Consider the following 25,101-nt stretch of genomic DNA (forward strand, 5'->3'; position numbering starts at 1 on the left):
TCCCTGCTGGCAGTTCCATCCCATCGCTCCTGACTGTTCTCCCTCCCAGATGAGAAACCGGCTGCCAACTCATGAGCCTCCGTAGCCACATCTGTGTAATGGGGAAAATCCGTGAAGATTCTCAGGGCTGCAAGCAGCTCGGAAGAGAGCAGGAAGCACGGAGATGGGAGGGCTCTGCGGTCAAGGCGAGTAGGGACCGAATCTCAGCTCTGCCCCCCTGTGACCTAGAACAGTCTCTCTCCTCACTGAGCGTCATGTTCTCATCTGTAAAATGGACAGTGTGCACCGTACTCAGCGTGCCTGGTGCTGAGGAGTCCACGCGATCCGGCATGGCCACGGCATGTCACATACGGGACGCAGAACTGAGCACAGAGGCACCCAATACATGCTGGTTATCATCTCACCCAGGGCTTGAAGGTCCCACCGTGCCCGGCTAACATGTTTGTCTGATCACCAAAAGCCGCATAGAGGCAATCATGCAGTGGCTGGGAAAGGTAGTGTTTGGACACGCCCCTCCCCCCCCATCTCTGTTCATCCGGATCTCCCTGAGCTCTCTCTGCAGCCTTGAGAGTCGCTATCGACTTTTCCCCTTTACGCAGATGTGGCCACTGAGGCTTGGGGTGGTTCGCGGCAGGCATTCTCTCATCTAAGAAGGAGGAAAATCAGCAAGAGGCTGGCTTCTCTAAGCCCTAGCAATGCAACGCCAGCCAGTCAGCTCACCTCCGTGAGCCTCCGTGCCATCATCTGCAAAATGGGTGTCCTGTCCCTAAGGTGCCCAGCCTAGTGCCAGACCCAGAGCCAACGAGAGTACAAGAGTCGGCCTGTCACTAAGAGAAGAGAGAGCCCTCGAGCCTGCCAGTGGTCCCTGGGGAGGCCCAGGCCGCTTGTCTCTGCTGTGAAGGAGGCAGGAGGGAGTGGGTCACAGCTGCCTCCCCTCCCCGCCCTTGAGGAAACCCTGAACCAGAGGCCCGAGTGTTTACAGGCCTCTCAGGGCAGCGGGTAGCTTACGTAATGCCAGATGTTTGTGAAACAGGCTCGGGCCCAGGTCTGAGACACACTTTGCAATCCCAGAGCCCCCCGCAGGCCATCCCTCTCTCCGTTCCTCCCCCAGCCTGGCTCCTCTTAGCCCAGGTGCTGACTGGGAGCTTTCAGCTGTGTGTTCAATCCCACCTGACCCCGAAAACCAAAAACAGCCCCAGTCCTGTCCAGGAAGTGGGAAATCGCAGTCACTCGTAGAGACCACGGGGGCCTTAGGACTCTGCTTCCATCTCTCCTTGCTCGTGCAGGCGCCTCCAACCCCCCACCCCCTACTCTCCCTCTCTTGACGGGTCCTTTCTCGCCTCCCACTCTCTCCCGCCCTCATCCCTCCCACCCCACTGGAGCCAGCCTACCCTTTGCCACCTGAGGACCCCCAGGGACAGCAGGAACGGATTGAACAGCGTGGGACGGTCCCCGGGCATCCGCCATGAGGTCACCAGTCGGCCCTTGAGTGGGCTCCCAGCCTTGCCCTCCGCTGGCCTCTTGTCTGCCTGTCAAACAGGGTCCAGTGTTGGCCCCCAGGTCCTTTTGGTGGGATGGGGGGCAGGTCCCTGAGTACAGTCTCCCCTGCCTATTCTGCCACGCCCACCTCAAAGGCCCAGGGCCCCCATCTTTCTCGTCTCACAGAGCTGCCAAGGAAAGAGCTTGTTAACTCATTCACACTACGGGGTGTTCGCCTGATAGGGCTCTTGGGGCTCAGCGCCTTTGGACACATGCCCTTCACCACCCTAAAGTCAGACCACCGGTGTCCAGTCAGAGGGGCGTGCAGACCCCTGCCATGTGTTCAGCCTGCATAGGGTTTTCAGATTATTTTGCGTTAGGTTCCAATGTTAAAGAATCAGGAGATTAACATATAATTGCATAGTTCCAGCTTCTCTTGAAATACCTAAAGACGTGGGAACTCCGGGTCCATCTTCCCCACGGTAACCAAGAGGTCACACAAGTACCCCCCCATCTGCCTTCCTCTCCCCCCCAGGAAAGGAATGAGTCACAGACTTTTGCAACCACCCCTGGCAGGCCCCCCAAATGCGGCCCCTTTGCAGACATCCTTGGGGAGACAGGCCACAGAGAAGCAGAGGCGCAGCTTACTGGCAGAGAGGAAGGACAGAGTCCAGGCATCCCCACTTTTCAGAAGCAAGAGATCATCTGGCAATGGGACCTAAAGCATCAGAGCACAGGCCTAGGATGGCTTTGGGGGAGGGGCTTCTCCCCCACCTTGCCACCACATTCCCCCGGCACAGCTCTGGCCACTGGACCAGGAGCTCCATGCATCCAGTTGGCTCCCGGCCCACACTCAGGCATACAGAAGGTGCTGGTTAAGTGTACGTGAATGAATGAATAAATGGATGGATGAATGAATGAATGAACGAATGAGCGAACAAGACAGGCATCGGCTCTGTCCAGTCCTGGTTGCCTGGGGCTATACTGAGAGGTTTCCACGTTGGTGGAGATTATCAGGGGACCCCTAGATGGCTATTTCTTCCTTGTTCACCAAACTCTGGCCCCAGGAAGTATGAAGAAATAACCCAGAAAGAGGAAGAGCAAAGTTGCCGGAGCCCCTGTGAGAGCTAGAAGCACCTTTAGTGACCAGTCCTCTGTCCCCTCTCGTGTCACAGACGGGGAGACGGGCCACCAAGCCATGAAAATCTCGCTGCCATTGGGGGAGGCCACGTGAGGAATCGGGACAGAACCAGCAATCAAAGGGACTGCAGGATGGGGGTCCCGAGCTCCAGCTTCTAGCTGGAGGTCAGCCTCTGCCTCGCTGTGTGACCTGGGATGACTCGTTCCCTCATCTGCACGGGGAGGGACAGAATCCGCCCCCGCCCAGCTCTGATGAGCGCCAGGGCCAGACCAGGGGGTTCCAGGCTGCCAGACAGATGCCTCCCCCACTCCCACCACCACCAATCAGCTTCTCCGGCGGCAGCGAGGAAACAGCGCAACAAGGGCAGGATGAGGAAAGCACAGCCTCAAGCAGTCTGTCTCCTTCGCCCTGCCTCCCGCTGCTCCAGGCTGTCCGCTCTGACCTCACCTCTCTGGAGGCTGAGGGTGATGAGAACAGTCTGTTTGGCAGGTTGTGGGAGGGGCGGGGCGCAGTGATGGGCTCCAGTCGCTTGCCCGGCCTCCCGGCAGGCTCGCTGAGTCCCGCCCCCAGCACACATCTCTCCCAACCGCCCCGGGCCCTGGAGACCATCCAGGCTCAGAGGACAGCAGCACCTCCTAGCCCTCTTCAGTGGTTCTCTGGCTCCAGCTCTTGGAATCTCTACCCCTTCTCCCTGCCTGGCCAGCCCTCCAGAACCAGAAGGGCCTTGCCTTCAGTCATCATCGGGGTCAAACTGCCATTTGCCCAGAAAAGAGGAGTGACTTTTCAGGGCATCCTTGCAAGTCAAAAGCAGAACCTCAGGCCCAAAGATGGCTCTGCGACCCAGAACCTCTGGAGCCCCTTCTCTCAAGGCCCTACCAGGCACACAGATGACCCCATGGTGGAGCCAACCCTGGTCTGGACCATCCCAAAGCTCATCAGAGGACCTCAGCCCTCCAACCTGATTTCCCTTCCCTTTACCTCCCTATGAGCCCACACCCATGACCCAACTACCGAGTCTGCATGCTTCTGGTCGGTCAGTGAGTCTTGGCCTTTGCTTGGTTCTGACTCCTCGGGCTCCTCTGATTGGAACTGGAGATAAGAAAGAACATAGCTTAACCCATGTTATTCCCCAGACTGTATCCACCTTCTTATCCAACCATTCGTCATCCATCCATCCAACACCCATCTAGCATCCAACATCCATAGACCCATGTATAATCCATCCAACCAGCCAAAGTCTACCCCTATATTATCTACTCACTAACCTATTCAACATCCATCATCCTACTCATCCATCCGTCCTCAATCCATGTAGCCTTTCTCAACCCATCCAACATCCAACCATCCATCATCTTCCAACATTCATTCATCTCCCATCATCCATGTGCCACATTTACCCTTCCACACACCATCCATCCATCTATTTTCTACTCACATTCATCCCTCCATCAGTTCATCATCCCATCTGTCATCTAAGCAACATCATCTATCCAACTCCCATTACCTGTTCCACCATCACCCACCCAACTTTCGACCCAACAGCCCTTTATATAGTATATTTACTTATTTATCTGTCCATCGCCCACTTACACAACCACTGTCCACCATTTATCCATCATCTACCCATGATGATGGACCCACCCTCCATTTGTTTCTTGCATGCACTCAAGGTTCATGGATTCCCTGATCAATCATCCATCAAGTTGAGCTCCTCCTTTGTGTCACGTCCTGGGCCAGGGGCCAGAAGGGCAGAGATAAAGTAGACACAGCTCCCGCCCCCATGCAGCCCGTCTTTCTTATGGGGGAAATGGTAACTGAGTGTGGCCAGATGGAGGGGAGCAGAACCACTGAGCCTAGAAGGAAAGCATTACCAATGTAGAGGCGGGGTGGGTACTCAGGGAAGGTATCTCAGAGCAACGCACCTGGTCTAAGACTTGAACAATGAACGAGTGTTTGGTGACTGAAGAGGGAAGGGAAGAGCATTTTAAGCAATGGGAAAAGCCCGTGCAAAGGTAGGGAGATGAGATGGTCCCGCGGAGCTCTGCCAACAGCTCCACAAAGAGAGAGCAAATGAGGGGTGGGAGGAAGGCCAGAGGGAGGTCAGGCCAAGGATTTGCAAAGAGGGGGACCAAATGGCACCCCAGCAACCTGGTAAATACCTCTGCGATGTCATTTGTGAAATGCCCTTAAATACCTGTTGCTCCCGCCCCTCCCTGGAGGCAATGGCTAACTTCCTAAGGCCTCACCACTGAGCAAATGCAAGTGAAGGATCTTTCCAGCAGAGCGGGGCCAGGCAGCCATGTCCCAGCATCCACTGCGACCGAGCACCCCTCCTCCCCGAGCTGCCTGGGGTCCATCTGCCTCCCTGATTAGCCTGACAGCTTCTTGGGGTAGGGGGCTCCAAATTCCCGGAACTCCCTCTGGCCAAGACAGCAGGACCAAGCTGGTTCATCCCTGCAACTCTTTTGTCCATGCACTGAGTCGACTGGAGAGCCAGCAGACAAAAGCCTCAGAGAAATACAGCGAAAGGGGCTCCCGGGCAGGCCCTGTGCTCAGAGGATTTACAACATGGCAGTTAAAAACCGGGGTTTTGGTCACTGGGGACAACTGATACATGCATGACCCCTAGTAAATGCTGGATGAGGCCAAGCCTTCTCTCAGGTGGAGGCATGGGAGGCATAAGGTGTGAAGCACCAGGCTCAGAACCCGGGACAGCATGAATCCTCCCTGTCGTCCAGGAAGGCGGCGGCGTGGGGTGGGACATCAGGAAGTGAGGGAGTTTGGGTGATCAGGCAGAGCCTCCATACCACCCCTGCGAAGGCTAGATGGGAAGCATCTGGTCCCATTTTACAGGGCAAGAGAAGCTCGGTGCCCCAAAGCATGTGCTGTGTTTCCAGGGAGCTGAGGCCCCGTTCTGGCCTCCGAGACCCTCCCTGGCCACCATCTTCAGGTAGAGGCTCCAGGCAATGGCAGAGGGTCCCTGCTGCTGGGGCGAAGGAGGCAGGGAAGGGACCTAGTGAGCTCCCACTCTGTGCCAGGCCCTGGGCCTACCTTGCACACATGCCCTGATTTAAACAGCACGGCTTAGCTCTTGGCTCAACCCAATCAGCATTGGCACAACCTCTTCCCTGTGCCTAAGAGAAGCTGTAGGGGCCAGAGAGGGCTAAGTGATGCTGTCTGGACTTTGAGGAACTTTGAATAGGGCAGTGGGGGAGGGGACTTGACCACACTGGTTGCGGTCCCAGCCAGGGTCAGGTGGGAGCCACCAGAGGCCACAGGAAGCAGAGCCTGAGCAGCATGGAAAGGGGCACGCCCTGGGCAGAGCACCTTGCTTGCCTGCTTGCCCCAGCCCTCACTAGCTGTGTGCTCTCTGGGCCTCAGGTTCCTGATCTGTGAATACACGGTGCCTTTCTCATCAGGTTGCTATGGAGATTAAATGAGGAAAATATCAGAAAACATTCAGACCCGGGCTTAGATGGGAGCTAATGCTGCTCATCAAAGAGTGTGGGTCGTTATCACTGCTGCCCAGTTTGGGGGCTGGGAAAGTGCTGGTCAGGAGGGAGGGTTAGGGCTGAGCCTCGGAGGGTGTGTAGGAGCCGGAGGGAGGCCTTTCGAAGGATACTTTTCTGGGTGGGGCAGATTGTCAGGCTGCCCCTTGCATGGGAGATGAACTTACCTCCCACTCTGGCAAGCTGGGACCCTCTGCAGGGCTCCTGCTCCCCAGCTGGCCCATCTCTTCCAGACCAGCCATAGGTGAGGTCTCTGGTCCCCTCGTCACTCTGGTCTTTGGCCACTGGGTGGAGGTGCAGGCAGGGCTGGGCGGCTGGGCGGAGCTCCCGGGCCACTGCCCAGCGCTCTGGCTCTGTCCGTTGACCAGGGTGGACTCCTCCCAGCCATCAGGCTGGCCCTGTCGCTCTAGCTCCAGGGTGCCATTTGTGCCTGGGGAACCCACTTCTGGCCCTGAAGCCGGGGCCGGGGGACCCCCTGAAGCTGGGGCCGGGGGACCCCAGTGTCCAGCTGGGTCCTTGCGGGGCAGCTGGGCCCGTAGGAGCTCTAGGAGGCCTTCCCAGTCCAACCTGGGAAGGTGGGAGGTGAGCATCGACTCCTCTATCCGGCCCCAGGCCCCTTCTCTGGGCACCCCGAGAAGGCCCACAAGGTCCTTCCAGTCGAGCTCGGATCGCCTCTCAGGACTGTGCAGGGGTGGGCGCGTTCCCTCAGCCCCCCAGCCCATGGTAGTGGGTATCTCAGGCCTCTGGGATTTCAAGAACTCTTCTGGGCCTACCCTGGAGTTCTCTGGGGGGCTCTTAGTCTGGTGGGCACTGGGCAGCTCCTGCAGGCTGGCCCAGCCTCTGAGAGCGGGCCTGTCAGGGGCCTCCCGAAACCTATTCCCGGGGGGCTCCTCCCAGGCCTCTGCCTGCCCCCTGTGGCCAGTCGGGCCACCCTCCTGCTCCCAGCTCTCCTCGGACTCCCTGAGAGGGCCCCTCCAAGTTCCCTCTGGGGCTCTGGCAAGCCCCCGGCTGGGCTCCCCAAGTCCTTGCCAGTCCCCCAGGCCTGGGCCCTCCTGCGGGCTGCTGCACCCTCTCTCCAGATGTCTGTGAGGGCCCTGGGTTCCTGGAGGCCCCTCCTGACTCCGCCACCCCCCCAGAGGCTGTCTTGGGCCTGCCCGGCCACTTTCCAGAGGTCTCTCTGTCCGCCGCTCCCTCTCAGGGGTCCTGGCTGATGTCCTTGGGGGCAGCGAGGTCCCCTGGAGCCGCCGGTCCCCTTCAGGCCGCCTCTCAGGGCTCCTGGGACGACACGGCTCCACTTGACTCCGCCGGGCCGGTTCTGCCTGCTTCGCAAGGGGCTTGGTTACCTGAGGATGAGGTGAGGGGCTCGGTGAGGCTCCAGGACCCTGACCGGGCAGCCCCTCTGTAGGACAGACTGGTCCTCACCAGGCCTGGGGAGAGGCAGTCTGTGTCTCCGCAGCAGCCTGGAGGACAGCAGGTCGCAAAGCACCTAGGGTCCCTGATTTCCCTCCCTGGGGGGGTCAGCTCTTTCCTTTCACCCCGTCTCCTCACTTTCAGAAAGAGATCTTTAAAATGCTGCTTACTTTCCTGCTCCCCCACACCCCCTGGGCCAAGGTACTGATTCCGACCTGCACTATCAGGTTCCGGAATTTTCACCACCAATACCCCACTCCACTGGGTCGGCCTTGCTCTCTAAGAGTTTCTTTAAAAATACGACTCGCCACTTTGGAAGAGAAAGCCCTTAAAGCCGGAATGACGCATCCAGAAACGCCTCAACATAGCAGGTGCCTAAGCCCTTGAAGAAGGGCTATCTTCAAAGGACTAACGTGGGGTCCTTCTCAATTTTGCCAAGAGCTGCTGGCTCTTTGGGAGAATGGGAAGCCGGAAGCCCATGATGGGAACTCTGACCCTTTCATAAAGGACCTCCCCTCCCAAGACCCCTGCCTGGTCCCTGGGGGAGAGGAGAAGCAGTGGCCCATATCTCGGGGGTGCAGGGGCCCCGAGGCAGACTGGCAGTGCTCACCTCCCTGCTGAGGGCAGGGCTGGACTGTCTTCGGAGAAGTTGGCTCTGACCTTGGCTGGGCCGCTGCGACCGCCCCTCGTCCCGGGCCTGGAAGGCCCCCGGTGCCTCGGACTTCCTATGAGCAAACGCAGCCCCCCCTCTGAGGGACCTTGGGGCTGTCCCACTCCCAGCATCCCTGCTCCTCTACTCCCGCCCACAACAGGAGGAGATGTGGGAGACTGGGAAGCCCCACCATGACCACATCGAAGCGCCCCAAGTAAGGGATGATCCTCTCAGGTATTCAGTTTCCCCTTCTGAAAAATGAGGATGGTCGACCACTCTAATCTATCTACCTCGGAGGGCGATGAAGTGGGGAAAAATTTAAGTACAGGTGTGTGTGGGGGGGCGCTTAGCCTTGGCCTCAACTACCTCCTGTCTCACTTAATACTTACTGTTTCTGACCACCACCCCACGAGCAGCCCACCACTCACCCCTAGACAAAGTTTAGACTGGACCTTTTGGGAATTAAGATTTATTGAGCATCTACTGTGTGCCAGGCACTGTGCACACATGATCATAACAGCAAACACTAACTGAGCACTTCCGATGTTCCAGGTGCCAAGCCCTTGACCGTCCCAGTTTGTCCATGCACCCCCTGAGGTGGGAGGGGAGATGTAGAGAGTTACGTGCCACCATATCCCATTCTCACTGCCCTTTTCCTGTCCACATGGTGAGTTTGGGATTTCCCAGGCTCGCCTTTCCTCCCCCTCGCTAACTAAGAGCTTTCTAGCACTTAGCCTTGAACATCCCAGGCCACCGTAGCTGCTGGTAAAAGAGCTCTGAGCAAGATCAGAAGGAAGAAACATCCTCTACATTCCCGGAAAGGCCAACGTAAACTGTCCACGCAAATGTCACTTCTAAGATGCCTGGACTCCAGGCATTGTTGCCACATCCAACCTCTAAGCTGTAAAATGTCCCTCGTTCCAGTTCATTGTCCTGCATACTGGGGTAGCTGTGAATCAGACCCATAGGGGCACCGGGATGGCTCAGTGGGCTAAGCATCTGCCTTCGGCCAGGTCAAGATCTCAGGGTCCTGGGATGGAGCTTCGCTTCGGGCTCTGCGCTCAGCGGGGAGTCCGCTTCTCCCTCTCCCTCTGCATCTCCCCCTGCTCATGCTCGCTCACTCTCGATCTCACATAAATAAATAAAATATTTTTAAAAACAGCAAGTTTTTCTTTTGAGTTCTGAGCAGAAGACTCACAAGAAACCAAATTTCTCTCCTCTGGAGTTAGGGCTTCTGTGTTTGAGTGCTGCCTGATCCGCTTCCATTTTTGATCTATCTGAGACCAGGTGGGTTCCTTGCTCTGCGAGATCTGAGGCCTCAGAGGGAGTTTTCCCCAGAACCAGACGTTGGAGGCTCCACAAAGCGAAAGCCCCAAACGTGACTCGGTTGGTTAGGAGAATAGAGAAAACCACTCGGTGCAGGGCGGACAGGAGAATGGGTGATCTTTTGCGTGGAAGCACTCTCCGTATAAACTCCAGCTTGCCCAACCCTCATCCCTTCTGAGAAGTTTCCCCTATGTGGAATCAAGAGATAGGAAGAAAGGATTCAAGAACATTCTGAGAAGCCAAAGGAGAAGCCCATCCCCTTGGGCTGCCTCTTCCTCAGTGTTGGTGTGGCAAAGGAAACATGTTTCCTCTGGAGGTTTGGATGGGCTCTACTCTACTTAGAGGGGGTATTAAAAAACAGAAGGCAAGGTGCCTGGGTGGCTCAGTGGGTTAAAGCCTCTGCCTTTGGCTCAGGTCATGATCTCAGGGTCCTGGGATCAAGGCCCACATCGGGCTCTCTGCTCAGCAGGGAGTCTGCCCCCCCCCCCCACCTCTCTCTGCCTGCCTCTCTGCCTACTTGTGACTTCTGTCTGTCAAATAAATAAATAAAATCGTTTAAAAAGAACAAAAGTCATCAAGTCTAGCAAATTCCATGAAGGCTCTGTTTTAAATTCAAGAAATTACAAAGTATTTATATGATGCTAAGATAAGGGATTCCAAAGGCATCTAGGGGAGTAAAATGAAGCCTCAAGCCAAAACACCTAATGCTTTAATGTGATAGCCCGTTAAGAGAAATTTTCCAGGCTCAGTTACGCAATGCTTAGACAGAGTAGATGCTCAATAAACACATGCTGAATTGATATATAGGAGAACATAAAAGCATGATCCTCTAGCCACCCACTCAAAACTTTTAGTCCCTTACAGATATTTAAATAGGTTTTAAAATTTTATCTTCAGACAGCAAATGTTTTTCTATTTGGAAAAAGTGCCATACATGAGAAAAAAAAAAAACTTTAAGTCTTCAGTAGAGTTATAAAGCCTTGGTTAAAAAGTAGATAGTTTACTTGACCAAAATGTAGACATGAAATATATGCAATTTTTCTTGTCTATCAATTATACTACCATAATGTTTTAAAAAGGTAAACAACTTTAAAAAGAGTAAAATAAAATGAATATAAGTACCTATGGAAAAATAATTAAGCGGTTAACAAGATTATAAACATATTCCTGACTTCTCTTATAAATGCTTTCTCTCTCTCAAAGTTATCCCCATAAGAAAAAAAAAAAAAAAAAAGAACGAGAAGAAGAAAATATAACTGTGGTTTAAAGACCTTTAGTGTCCCTGCTGAATTATCAGATAAAATCGAAGTTAAGCAAATTGATATTGGATCAAAAATAGTAATCATAAAAGACCAAAGAAATGGGGATTTTTAGGGCAGTTCAATGTTCTGTGTAACAGCATAATGGTAGATACATGTCATTATACATTTGTCCAAACACACAGAATGTGCCCCATCAGAAGGGAGTCCTGCTGTAAAGTACGGACTATGGGTAATAATGATGTATCAATGTAGGTTCAGGGTTTATAAAAAACGCTCCACTCTGGCGGGGGCTATTGTAGTCGGGGTTGGGGAGAGGGATGCTGCATGTACAGGTGGGGTAGGGGCTGAATGGGAAATCTCTGTACTTTCGACTCAATTTTGCTATGAACCTAAAGCTGCCCTAAGAAAATTCAAATGTGTGTGTGTGCACGACAGCCAAACTATGGAATGAATCCAGATGTCCATCAACAGATGAATGGATAAAGAAGATGTGGTAGATACGTACAACGGAATACTACGTAGCCATCAAAAAAACCATGAAATCTTGCCATTTGCGACATGGATGGAACGAGAGGGTATTGTGCTGAGCGAAGTCAGTCAATCAGAGAAAGACAATTATCATATGATCTCTCTGATATGAGGAATTTGAGAGGCAGGGCGGAGGGTCATGGCAGGTAGGGAGGGTAAAAAATGAAACAAGATGGGACCAGGGAGGGAGACAAACCATAAGAGACTCTTAATCTCAGGAAACAAACTGAGGGTTGCTGGAGGCAGGGCGGTAGGGAGAGGGAATGTGCTGTGGTGAGTACTGTGAAATGTGTAAGCCTGATGATTCACAGACCTGTACCCCCGAAGCAAAAAACCCAGTATATATTAACTAAAAAAAAAATTTAAATGTGTGTGTATGTGTGGTTTCTTTTAAGGCCAAAGAGAGAATTACATTAATGATGGAGACCCCACAGGTTTTCACCTGGGTGGTAGTAAATGGATAAAACTTAACTGGAGAAGGAAATTTGAAGAATCAGAGGTCAGGTTGCTCTAGTAGATTCAAATCTAAGAGAAAAGATTGCCCCAAGGAAAACAGAAAAATTCTGGAATGCAAAATACGACCCACTCCTGGGGTGGTGGAAAGTTCTCAAATGAGGTTTTGCGTCTCAGTCAATACACTATAATGCACTGAATTATACACCCGAGGTTTTGAGACTTCCAGACCTACTTTTTCGGGTTCTCTTAACCTTAACTCATGGAATTCCAGCCCCAATTCTGGAAAACTCTTGACGCTGCAACTGCCAGAGAAAGGAATCTCAGCCAGATCAGGAGAAAATGTTTTCCCTCCCCACAGCTATGCCAAAGCCAACGCTCTGGGTCATAAAGCACCTGTGTGTCCCTGCTGACCAAGGTCACTGTGGGACACATGGAAAGGACTTCTGACACTGTTGCCATGTCTCACAAAAGTGACATGTAACTTCTACAAAATTTGTAATTCTGGGAGTTCTCTTATTTAAAATATGTGGTTTTTGCCATTCATTTTAAACTGACATCTCTGTTCTCTGAAGTTCAAGGTGACCCATGAGTTTTCTTGGTTAAAGCAAAAAAAAAAAAAAAAAAGGAATTTAAAAAAATTGTTTTAATTTAAATTTTTTTTTAATTTTTTAAATTTAAAATTTTAAATTTTTTAAAGCAGAAAAAATATCATAAGTACTTCCTTTTCTCTCATGTAAGAAGGAAAAAAAAATAAACCTGTGAGTCTGGATCAAAGAAAGGGTTTGAGAGTTTAACCTTATTGAAATTACTGTACTAGCATTATCCCCATTTTACAGATAAGGAAACTGAGGCTCAGGGAGGTTAAATCACTTCACGAGGTCACATAGTTTGTTGGGGTGGGTTTGACCTAGGATTTGAACTCAGCCCACCTGACCCTGGCCTTTGATCTTAACCACTAGGCTACACACAGTATCACTCCGTTGTCCAAAAAAACCTCCTAAAATGTGGAAACAGAGAGAAGTGACTTGCCCAAGGTTACACAGCCAGTCAGTGGCACGGTGGGGGTCTGAACCCTTTCCATCTGCCACCTAAGCCTGTGAAGCTTCCATCTGTCCTGCCACCGAGCCTCTTCCCCAGCCCACCTGGCTGGCCCCGCCCTGAGCTCACCTGCGCTCTTGCCTGAAGAGGCGCTCCACCTCCGCACGGCCAGGGCTGCGGGTGCGGCCACCGTTGCTGCACTGGGGCCCTGGCTCCCTCTGCGCCAGCCTCCTGGGCGGGGGCAGATCGGCCAGCATGGTGTACTCCTCCCTCTCCAGGTTGTGCCTGGTCTCCCCAGGGGCTGCTGAGCCCCGGGAGCCCCCTGAGCTGCCTGGCGGAGGTGATGGTGCCAGGAGTGCTAGGTCACTGGGGGGGTGGCGGGGTGGGGAGGAGGCTCGGGGTGCATCCCGGTGCCCGATGCACACTTGGGGAGGCAGCACGGGGGAGCCATGCAGAGAGTCAGTGGAGGGGGCCAGGCTCTCCATACTAGTCCCTGGGAGATCCTGAAAAAAGAGGGAGGGCTCCGGGGCCTGGCGTGGTGGGGATGAGAAAGAGGGCGCATCCCGGTGCCCGATGCACACGGGGGTGGGCATGTGGGGGGGCTCGTGCAGAGAGTCTGTGGAGGGGACAAGGCTCTCAGTGCTGGCCCTGGGAAGATCCTGGAATAACAGGAAGGGTTCTGGGGGCTGGCGTGGCGGAGAGGAGGCCCGGGGTGCATCCCGGTACCCAATACACACAGGTGGGGGGAGCTGAGGAGGGTCGTGCTGGGTGGACTGAGTCTCAGTATCAGATGTGTCTGGGAGGAAGGGGAAGGGGTCAAACTGGGTGTGGCGGGGGGGTGAGGAAGCCCGGGGGGCATCCCGGTGTCCGATGCACACGGCTGGAGGTATGTAGGGTGGGGTGTGGTGGGGCAATTCTGTCTCAGATGCGTGGGGTTCTGGGAAGAAGGGGAATGGGTCATGTTGCAAGTAGCGAGGAGGTGAAGAAGCTCGAGGGGCGTCCCGATGCCCAATACAGACCGAGCATGGAGGCTGGGAGGGCTCCGAAGAGGTCTGGGGTGCCCCGCGGGTAGCAGGGTACAGAGGTGAAGAGGTCCGGGAGGCACTGTGGGGGCCCGGGTTATGGAAGGAGGACGCAGCCTGAGATGGCGAGCCGTGCTGGGCAGATCCGGACGAGGACAGAGGTGGGTCGCGCTGAGCTGGCCTAGTGGGAGAGGAGGTCTGAGGAGGCCTGTCCCCTTGGGTTGGCCGAAGGGCAATGGAGGCCCAGGGAACCTCACTTTGCTTGGAGCGAGATGGGGAAGAGGTTCGGGGGCCTTCGCTCTGGGTCGGGCGGAGGGGAAAGGAGGCCCAGGGGATGTCTTTGTTAGTACGATGGGGTGAAGAATTCCTGGCGTTGTTCTGTTGAGCGGAGCGAGGGGGAGGGGACGGTCCAGGGTGGTCCCGTTTCGTGCAGCATCGAGGGGAGGATGCTCCAGGGCTGTCCCGCTGAGAGGAAGACTGTGGATTGTCTCGTTGACTATAAGAGGTCCTAGGGTTGTTCTGTTGAATACAAGAAGCTTTGGGGTTGTCCCGCGGGGTGGTTCTGCTGGGAGAGGCACCTCTGGGATTGTCCCGTTGGGGACAGGGTGTCCGGGGGTTGTCCCGCTGGGTGGTTCTGTTGGGAGAGGAGCCTCTGGGATTGTCCCGTTGGGGACAGGGTGTCCGGGAGTTGTCCCGCTGGGTGCTTCTGTTGGGAGAGGCACCTCTGGGATTGTCCCGTTGGGGACAGGGTGTCCGGGAGTTGTCCCGTGGGGTGGTTCTGCTGGGAGAGGCACCTCTGGGATTGTCCCGTTGGGGACAGGGTGTCCGGGGGTTGTCCCGCAGGGTGCTTCTGTTGGGAGAGGCGCCTCTGGGATTGTCCTGCTGGGGACAGGGTGCCCGGGAGTTGTCCCGCGGGGTGGTTCTGTTGGGAGAGGAACCTCTGGGATTGTCCCGTTGGGGGCAGGGTGTCCGGGAGTTGTCCCGCGGGGTGGTTCTGTTGGGAGAGGCGCCTCTGGGATTGTCCCGTTGGGGGCAGGGTGTCCGGGAGTTGTCCCGCGGGGTGGTTCTGTTGGGAGAGGAGCCTCTGGGATTGTCCCGTTGGGGACAGGGTGTCCGCGGGTTGTCCCGCTGGGTGCTTCTGTTGGGAGAGGCGCCTCTGGGATTGTCTCGCTGGGGACAGGATGCCCGGGAGTTTTCCCGCGGGGTGGTTCTGTTGGGAGAGGGGCCTCTGGGATTGTCCCGTTGCGGACAGGGTGCCCGGGAGTTGTCCCGTGGGGTGGTTCTGTTGGGAGAGGGGCCTCTGGGATTGTCCCGTTGCAGACAGGGTGCCCGGGGGTTGTCCCGCGGGGTGGTTCTGTTGGGAGAGGAGCCTCTGGGATTGTCCCTCTGAGAAGTACACGTGGGAAAAGAAGTCTGAATGTTGTTCTGTTGGACAGAAGAGGTTCTAGAGTTGTCTTGTTTGGTGGTTCTGGTGGGAGAGGAAACTCGAAGGTTGCTCCGTTGGACGGAGGAGGTTCTGGGGTCATCCCGTTGGGCGATTCTTGAGGGAGAGGAGGCTCTGGGGGTGTTGTGCTGTGTGAAGGCAGGCCTGGGGATGTCCTGTTGGGTGGACGAGGTCCTGGGCTTCTCCCGTTGGGCGATTTGTGTGGGAGAGGAGGCTCGGGGGGTATCGACCTGTGTGGAAGCAGTCTGGGCAGCGTCCTTCTGGGCAGAACGATGAAGAGAGGAAGCCTGGGGGCTGGCACCGCGAGGTCCGCCCGGCAGTGTCGCACGGGAAACCTGGGTTAGCACCGACCGGTGCCACTCCAGGAAGTGCCCACTTTCTCCCCGGAGCTTCGCCCAGTGCTGTCCGGCACTTCGGCTCCCACTGCAGGGGTCTGGAGAGAGGAGAGGCTGGTTCAAGGTACGGGGAGGGGCCTCACACACGACCCCTGGGACAGATGAGGAAGGCAGAGCCCAGAGCCCCTTCTTAGAGGATCCGCTGTCCAGGCCAAGTGACTCCACCCCTTGGAGCGAGTTCGATCGGAGAAAGCTCCAAGGCCTCTCTTAAGCTGAGGCTCAGAATTGGAAATGGAAACCCCGCCTGACTGGTCACTGGGACGTAGGCTCTTAGAGCTGGAAGGGCACATAGACTGGGGGTCCCCAGAGCGGTTCAGACAATCACCCACGTGACCCGAGAGCAGGAAAGGTGGGTCTGGTGGCAGCTACCTAGCAACTTCCCTTTCCCTATCCTACTTCCTGCAAAGGGGTTCTGTGACCCCCCCCAATATCTCTTCTAATGAGGCTCCATCATGTGCGATAGCTCTAGAGAGCTCCCATTCCTTCAACCCAGACAGGCTCCTGGCCCAGAGGCTCTCAGGGCTGCCATGAGCCTGGGATGGGCTTTTGTGAACCTGTAGGCCTCACCTGGGAGTTTGCTAGAAATGCAGACTCTCAGGGCCCACCCCTGGAAGCACTGCGCAGAATCTACATTTTAAGAAGCTTCCCTGGTAATTTGCAAGCATATTACAGTGTAAGCAGCCCTGGTCGGAGACATTACTGCAACTGCCCTAAACAGGGACCCCTTCCAACTCCCATCCCCAGGGACGGACCACCATGACCTCAGTCCCCCTCCAGCCCCCTCAGCCCTTGGTCACCCAGCATGGGGTGGCCCCCAGCTGTGTGCATGTCCCTGGGCCAGAGCTTCAGGAGAGGGGTAAAGAGTACAGTGGCCTCCTCCAGAAGGAGCCACGACTGCTTTCATTAAGGGTCTTGCTTAAGGGGCACCCGTGGGGCTCAGTGGGTTAAGCGTCTGCCTTCGGCTCAGATCATGATCTTGGGGTCCTGGGATCAAGCCGGGTGTTGGGCTCCCTGCTTAGTGAGGAGTTTGCCTCTCCCCTTCCCTCTGCCCCTCCCCCACCCCCTCAGCTTGGGCTCGCTCTCTCACACGTTCTCTCTCCCTCGGATAAGTAAATAAAATCTTAATAAAATAAAATAAAGGCCATGCTTAAGATGGCCTCCCTCCTGCTTGGAAAGCTCTGCTTCCTCCCGACTTTCTGAGCTGCTGTCCCCGAAGTCTGAATTTCCAGCACCTAGCAAGGAACCAGAACCAAGCACAGAGTAGCACTTCAGGTTTTCGTTGTTGTCTGATGAACTGACGCCCCATGTTGTTCCAAATCCTGTTCTCCTAGCCGCCCCAATCCCATCAACCACCTGCATCCCTTGACTAGATGGTTGCTCTGGGGGTCCTGGATCATCGTCCCATTTAGGGAGATCCTTTCCAAAAGCAAGCCCAGCTAGATCGCCCCTGCTTACAAGGAAGGACAAGAAAGCTATCAGACTGGAGGAGACTGGGAGACACGGTGTGTCCACGCAGTGGGGGTCCTGGATGGGTGCTCAGGACCACAGAGGGGCATTAGTGGGAAAGACAGGCGAACCCACATAAAGTCTATAGTTTAGACAGCGGTGCTCTATCGATGTTCATTTCTTAATTTTGGTAGTCGGACTTTGCTTTTGTAAGATGTCAACATTAGGCGAACCGGGCAGGCAACAGGTATCATGGAAACTCTCTCTCGAATCTCTGCCACTCTGCTATAAATCCAAAATTATCTCTAAATCAAAGATGGCAAAAACCTCAGGGCCTCCCAGCGGCATTTCAAAGAAAATCCAGGGATTTCCCAAGGCTGGTGAGGCTCTGGCCACCCCTAAGGGCATCCCTGCTCCATCGGGGGAGGGGCCCCGCCTTCTCCCATTTCCACTGCGTCTCCTAGGCTGAGGGAAGTGCTGAGCACGTTGGAAAGGCTCCATCCTCCTGTAGCGTCTGCCTCGCCCTTTGAGGCAGGGCTGGCGGAGCAGGGCTCCCACAGCTCCCAGGGCCTCACCGCTGGGTCACCATCCCCGCCACCCTTCTTCCTTGTCTGCCCATCTCGAGCATCCCTTTTGGCTCAGCGCCCTCCCAGGATCTGACTTCTGTCCCGCAGCGCCCCTATGTGCACAGAGGGCAGGCTCTACAGATGTGCTGGGACTCTGTGCAGCCTGTCCTTCTGAGGCTACCTTTGATCAAGCAGGGCTCAGAGTGACGGGCACCCCCCCCCAGCTGCCCTGCATGAGAAGCAAGAAAGCAGATATGTCATACAAAATCCCGACTGCCTATTAGCCGCTCTCACTCCAGGGAGACATTTGGCTCCCTCTTTCCTCTGTGATCTTACTTCTTCCCACGCACCCTCTCCCCAGGGCCTGAGAGGGCCAGGCGGTGGGGGTGAGGCAGTGATAAGATCTGATTCATGCTTTTTTTGTTTGTTTGTTTGTTTGTTTGTTTTAGAGATAGAGAGAGAGGGAGCACACATGCATGTGAGGGGGGGGGAGGCGCAGAGGGAGAGAGAACCTCAGGCAGGCTCCATACTCAGCACGGAGCCCAATGCAGGGCTCGATCTCATGACCCTGAGAACATGACCTGAGCCAAAATCAAAGCTCAGATGCATAACCAATTGAGCCCCCCAGGTGCCCCTCGCGTTTTTAAAGGTGGCTCCAACTGCTGTGGGGAATGGACCCAGAAGGCCGGGCAGAACCCGGAGGCTTGGAGGGGACTCTGGTGACAATCCCAGCAGGGGCACTGGTGGCTTGGCCAGGGAGTACTTGTATAGATGGCAAAAAGGAGACAGATTTGAGGTGTGCTCTGCAGGTGAAGCTAACCAGAACTGCGGGTTGAATGCAAAGGTGAAAAAATGGAGAAATCAGGAGAACACAAGACTTGGGGCCTAAGTCATCAGAATGGTGGTGACATGGAACAGACAGCAGGAAAAACAGGTTTGGAGGGAGGGTCAGAGTGTGGGTGCCCCCCACATTAGGCTTCTCTCTCCCCCCGGACTCCCATGTTCCATGTGCTCCCATCACCCATACCGGGCTCACATTATGGGTCAAAGGCATCTAGGGGCTTGGCCTGCCCACTGGCCTTTTCCTTTTCTCTTCAAACAATCCCCCTGATTTCCTGTAGGCAATCTCTTCCCCTACTCTCAGGCCATGAGGTGTGCGCTGGGGCCCGACCCCATCCCTGATTACCAGGTTGGGCATAGGACCCACGCTGGGTCCCAGGGAAAACCCTACTGGGAAGACTGTACCCTCTTTCCTGGGAGCTGATCTGTAGGTACGATATGGCCTGGTCCTGCTGGGGCTCATCATGCCAAGACCAGGAGTAAGGTTTGGCTGAGAATGAAGCCAAAGCAGAAGAAAACACAGCAGAGACCCTATTTCTCACGCTATTTGAACACCTGGATCCAGCCATACCTGAAGTCACAGCTGCCTAATTTTTTTACTTCTGTGAGTCATTTCATTTATCTTCAGTTGGTTTCTGTCAGTTGCAACCTGATCCTAACCAACCAGTTGTGAGATGATGTATTTAAAGCAGGTCACATGGCACACTGTGGCTGCTCCATAATTACATGGGGACTGTACTGTTGTTACTCAGGTCACCAAAGTAAGAAGTGCCGGAGGACCCAGATGGCCAGGGAGATCTGGCCAGGCCCCAGGCCATCACCACACCTGTGATCACAGTGACCAAGCTGGCCTAGCCAGGACTTACCTTCCTTTCTCTGGCCTGCAGCATCCCCTCCTACGGGAGACCGGGTGAGGAGAGATGGAGCCTTTCGGGCACTGTCAGCTCTTGGCCCTTCCTGGGGCTTCCTCGGGATCATCACGGTGAGCTCGTCCCAGCTGGGGGCCTCCTCCTGCCTTGCAACAGTGTTCCAGTCCTGCGGGAGGGGGAAGGGAGGAGAAAGCGTGTTTGGAGCCCCTAGGACCTGGGCTCCCAGCAGGAGATAGGTAGATAAGGGGGAAGGCATTGACATTGAGGAGCACCTGCTGTATACTCGGGACCCCGAGGGGCTCTTTGCTGAACTTAGCTAATCTTCCATCAACCCTTGAGGCAGGCATGTACGTCAGAGCTAAGAACTTGCCCAAAGTCATGCAGCTGGGAAATGGTTTAGGCAGGAGGGAACTTGAACCCAGGGCATTTGGACTCCCTGCCGTAGAAAGGCGTCCCCAGAGACATCCCCAGGATGCACACAGAAGTGGGTTCAAAGCCTTGTTTCTCTGCTTCCCAGACACATGGCCTCGGGTAAGCTGCTTCCCTTCTCTGAGCCTCAGTTTTCTTGCCCTGGAATGGGGCCATGAAAATCCCTACCTCAGAGCAGGTGGTGAGCCTTCTCAAGCCCACGCCTGCCATCTCATCACTTTCCCTCGGAGGCCTCACGATAACCTGCCTCTCCTGCCCTGCGACAGCCCTTTGAGGGGCGAATACCCCCAGGAAGTTCCCGAATCTTCTCTTCTCCCAGCCAAATGGCCCCCAGCCTAGGCTCCCCAGCCTGCTCCCTCTCCCCTGTCCCCCAGAGATCTATGCCAGGGCAGGTCATGGAGCTCAGAGGTGTGTGGCCAGAACAAAGCCCAGAACCAGTCTCATCCTCGCTCTGGACAGCACGCCCAACATCCCGGCCCGCTGTATTTGGCAGCCTGACCCCATTCGTGATTGATGCGGATCTCCCTGCCCATTGATACTTTTCATGGACGAGACCCCTGCCCCTCCCAGGCGGTTGGTCCAGGCGGGCTGAGGAGACGGCTAAGTCTCCGAGGGCCGTGGCCCAGTTCCCTGGTGTACGAGGATTGTCTGGAGGTCTGGGCGGGACCCCAGGGCTGGCACGGAGGGGCGATCTTGCCCTCCCCAGCTCACCACGGAGGACGAGTCGCTGGTATCATCAGGGGTGTCGTGGTCAGGGCTGGAGCTGGTGCCAGAGTCAAGGCCTTCGTCAAAGCTGCCACCCAGGCAGGAGGCCAGATCCTCCAGAGAGGGTCCTGCCTCCAATTCCTGGCTCTGGCTCCCGGAGGCAGCGGTGGGGACCTCTGCTGAGGACCCTGCTGACGGACCCCTGGGAGAAGAGACACACCTATGACTTCTTCCCCCAAAAGTCAGGGGAATTAGGGACCAATATCCCCAGCCAGATACACACACACACCTCACACTAGACCAAAGGAGGGAGCAAACACTCAGGCCTCGCTGTGCTGGGCAGCCTCACTCAGTTGGAACAGGGTCCCTTTGAAATACATGTCATGGCACCCATTTTACAGATGAAGACACCGAGGCTCAGAGAGCTCAAGGGACTGGCCAAGGTCACAGAGCTAGGAAGGGGGAGAGCTACATGGTGAACCATACCTGTGATCCCAGAGCTAATCCTCTGTCACTGGAGCAGGAGTGGGACCCTCCACCCCCAGCTCAGTAAAAGTGAGATGACAAGTGTACTGGGCTAAAGCGGGGCTTCAGGAGGTAGCAGAGCTCCGGGGGTAATGACAGGGTCACTAGTCTGGATGCCAAGGGAGGGAGTGGCAATAGAAAGCCCTTTAGAGAGGGCTTTAGAGAAGGCAGTCAGGATGGCCACAGGCCCAGGTAGGCAGATGGCAGTGTCCCCAAAGAGTGACCCACAGGTCAACCTACAAGATGGAAAGGGATGACGGCCCCCAAAAAGAGGTCTGTGATCAGATGAGTTTGCGACGTACGGCACACTTCTACCTCCCTACGCAAAAGCACAAGGCCTGCTAGCAAACTAAAGGTTCCAACAAGTCTTGCAAGAAAGATATTCAAATTAGTTTATCCTGGCCTTTCTGAAACAAACTCAATAGCAGAGCTGGTTTCGTTTTTTTTTTTTTAAGTAATACTTGTCTGTGAGGCATACATGTTCCCAAAGCAAAGCTGATTTGATTCGATTCCTCTTATTTGATAAACAGGGAAACTGAGGCATCAAGGAGGGACTGACTTATTCCCTTAGGCCATCAGGAATGGAGCTGAGGCTGGAACCCAGGTTTTTGGGCCCTCGGCCATGGCCTCCCAAGGCACCGTGACTTCAGCTCAGCTCGGGCCTGGAGTGGAGGGAATCCCAGAGCCCAGAGCACCTCGCGGTCAGGCGCCCACCTGTTTGATCTTTTAAAGCTGTACCAAAGGAACCAGGAAACGTGAGCGGGCCGGGGACCTTACCCACTGAAGGATGGGTGCTGGGCTGCTCCATTTCCCGGGGCAGACTCAGCTAGGGTCTGAGGACCATGCCCACTGCTGGCCCATGCCCAGGCTGCGTGACCCACCCATGTGACCCATGCCCGCGGCCGCCACCATCACGAAAGGGTGAAGGGTGGCGTGGGTGAGGGCATCCTCCTCTAGGGAGCCCCTCCCCAAGCCCTGCGGCTCTACCTACCTCTGCAGCCCTGGCCCAAGGCCCGGGCCCACCACCGACGGGCAGCCGGAGGCTGAGGAACGGGGAGGGTCCTCAGAGGCAGGTGGGCGGCGAGGCAAGTCACAGTAAGGCGGCTCAGCACTGGGAGGGTTCCCTGGCTCCTGGGGCAGAGTTGGAGAGAGGAGGCAGCTCCTGGCCCACGTGGGGGTTCCCCTCCCCCTGGGCAGCCCCTCCCCCCAGCAGGCCACGGAGAAGAGTGTCCGGGCATCTCCTCCTGGGATCTCAGGCTTCTCAAGGAGAGCTGTCCGTCAGGCCGGCAGCGCCTCTGGGGACCCAAGCCGGGGGCTAGCAGAGGCACAGAGTGTGTGCAAGCACACGTGTGTGTACAGGTAGGTATACGTAGAAAGGCCTGTGGGTGTGCAAACGTGCACACGTGCATGTGTCTGCAAGGTGGCGGGGGAGCACATTAATGCATGTGAGCTTATTTCTACATGTGTGTCGGTGCGTGTGCGTGTGTGCCAGAGGGTGTGAAGGAAACAAAGGGGCCCAAACAGGTCTTCTGCGTCTGGAAGACAAGGTCAAGGGCAGAGCATGAGGAGGAGGGGCGAAGCCCACCTGGAGAGCTCAGGAAAGGGTCTGAGGGAGAAAGAGGAAGTCTGAGGGGACGGGAAAGTAAGACCTCAGAAGGGGAGGTTGGCCTTGCTCCAGGGGATGCGGGGGACACAGGGGGCTCAGCGCAGGAGGGTCCAGGACCTGGGGGTGGAGGTGGGGCCCTGAGTCGGTGGCCCTTCTCTCCCCTGCCCGCCCTCGGCCAGGCCACACCTGCAGAGGCACCTGCTGGGCTCACCCGGGGGGAACGGCGGCAGCTCACCTGCGGGAGGGCCCCCCCATTCCTCCCCATGTCGCCGGGGTGGCGGGCCCTCCCTGGTGGTGGGAGCCGGTGGCCGAGGCACCCTGCACCCCGCCTCCTCTCAGGTTACCTGGGCGGCGGGCTCTGGCGGTGGCGGCTGGCGGCTGTCAGCACCCTCGTCCCCGGGGGGCTCCGGCTCAGGCCCCCACGCTGCCGCCCTCCCAGGCCCCGACTCTGGGCCGTGGCGGCGGCAGCCGAGGCAGCGGAAACCTTAGAGGGGGCCGGCAGCGAGCAGGGGCCCCTCATTACTCTTTCATAAGCCGGGGCCCAGCCAAGAACAATGCGGGACATGAAACCGCAGGAACATGATCCCTGCCGCTCACCTGAGAGCCCGGCGTGGGGTGCGGGGGGAGACTGGGCGCGGGCTCTCCAGGGACCCCGGAGCTCAGCGCTCAGGGCTGAGGCCACAGCCCGGCCACAGGGCAGGGTGGGCACCGGCGCCCCGAGTTCCGAGAAAGCCCCTGTGAGCGGACCCCTGGACGGTACCAAGGAGTGGGCCCAGGGTGTCTGCAGGGCCCTCCAAGCCAGAGGAGGCCCGTGCGGGTTCAGTTTCGCCCCCTGCCCTGGAGCCAGATTCTGATCACAGCTCGACAGCGGGAGGTGTCAGATCCACAGCCCAGCCTGGCGCCTTGGCCGCCCTGGGGACCTTGCCACATGAGCGAGGAAGCAGCTGGTTGGGTACCACCAAGGGGTCCAGCCCAGCTGGGCCCAAGCAGGACCCCCAGCCTGTCTCGGCACCTCCTCCCTACTTCCATCCGCAGCCCCCATCGCTGCCTATTGCCCGCCTGGGCCAGCCCCATGGCCAGTCCCTGGCTCTGATTTCCCGTCTGGCGGGTCAGCACGGGCTCTGGCCTCAGACAGACATCGGGCCCAATCCTGGCGCCTCCACTTCCCAGCTGGGTGACCTCAGCCTGGTGGTTTCCCTCTCTGAGCCTGGTTTTCTCATTTCCAAAACTGGAATGATAAGATCCCTCCTAGGGACATCAGGAGGATTAAATAGGTCAGCATTTGTGAAGGACGGAGAACAGTGCCTGGTCTGCACATCTCCAATATAATAAATAATGTGAAGACATTAAATAGAATTTTATTAGTGTTGAATCAATAGAATGTTAAATACGTTTAAGAATAAATACATTGAAAGGGCTCCTGGGTGGTTCGATCCATTGAGCATATCCACCTCTTGGTTTGGGCTCAGGTCATGATCTCAGGGTCCTGGGATCGAACCCCTGGAAGAACCCCATGACAAGCCCCTTGTCGGGCTACCAGCTCAGTGGGGCGTCTGCTTGGGATTCTCTCTCTCCCCCTCCCCCAGCTCATGCTCTCTCTCTCTCTCTCTCTCAAATTAATAAATAAATCTTAAAAAACAAAACAAAACAAAACAATAAATCCATTGAAAAGGGATGTGTGGTGCCTGGCAGACAGCAGGACCCTCCCCCCTAGCCCATCCTCCCTCTACAGATCCTGTCTGTGGTCTGGTCCAGGCTTCCTGATTTCCAGGGATAACCACTCACCACCCTGGCCTGGGGGAGGCTCTGCTGAGAGCAGAGAAGGGAGGCATCCAGCACCCAGACTCCTAGGGGAGCTAGAGAAAGCCTCAGGGAGAGGGCTGCCCTGGGACCTGGGCCCACGTCTGCACATTCCTGGTTAGCACATTTTAGGCACCTGGTCCTTATGTGCGAACACACGAGCTGGCCTAAAGTCTCAGCCCGGACTGACATAGAACTCAGACCTGTCTGAATCCAAATTTCTCCCAGTTCCACACTTGGCGTCTCCCCACCCGCTGCAGAAGGGCACAGGCGTCAGAGACAGACTGGCGGGGCATGTTTCTCTGAACTTGGCACTAAGGGGAGAGAGCTATTCTTGGAGGGATCAGGACGTGTAGAAAATTCTCTCCCAGGTTTATTTTTTGGGTCGGGAAGGAGGAAGAGAGGAAACTAACGTGTATTGAATTAGCCACATGTCCTTGGACTAAACGGTGCCACAGTGAGAAGGCTCTGTTGCCCCACTTAGGAGAGGGAAGCCAGAGACAGTAAGAACCAGGTCACACGGCTGGTAAATGGCAAACCTAGGACTGGGACTCTGGCTTGCCTGGCTCTGAAGCTAACAGGAAGTTCCTTACGAAGGCCACTTCGTGGAGCCTAACATCCTGCGTGGAGCTGCCTGCCAGGCTCAGGAGGAG

At 56.0% G+C, this 25,101-nt stretch overlaps 1 protein-coding gene across 1 annotated transcript in view; it reads right to left on the minus strand.

The window, feature by feature from the left end:
• The window catches only part of LOC101678724 (TRIO and F-actin binding protein), a 51,798-nt gene that overhangs the window by 24,985 nt on the left and 1,712 nt on the right, over positions 1 to 25,101 (minus strand). Inside the window, exons 2-9 of the mRNA XM_045083892.1 lie at positions 22,034 to 22,173; positions 20,524 to 20,719; positions 19,381 to 19,549; positions 12,931 to 15,700; positions 8,150 to 8,264; positions 6,297 to 7,472; positions 3,632 to 3,709; positions 1,392 to 1,529 (exon numbers count right to left, since the gene is read on the minus strand). Coding sequence (XP_044939827.1) covers positions 1,392 to 1,529; positions 3,632 to 3,709; positions 6,297 to 7,472; positions 8,150 to 8,264; positions 12,931 to 15,700; positions 19,381 to 19,549; positions 20,524 to 20,719; positions 22,034 to 22,173 — 4,782 coding nt within the window. The remainder of the gene's footprint in view (positions 1 to 1,391; positions 1,530 to 3,631; positions 3,710 to 6,296; positions 7,473 to 8,149; positions 8,265 to 12,930; positions 15,701 to 19,380; positions 19,550 to 20,523; positions 20,720 to 22,033; positions 22,174 to 25,101) is intronic.

The sequence above is a fragment of the Mustela putorius genome, unplaced genomic scaffold (genome assembly GCF_011764305.1).
Source record: "Mustela putorius furo isolate JIRA1106 unplaced genomic scaffold, ASM1176430v1.1 tig00000738_pilon_pilon_pilon, whole genome shotgun sequence".
Taxonomy (NCBI): Eukaryota; Metazoa; Chordata; class Mammalia; order Carnivora; family Mustelidae; genus Mustela; species Mustela putorius.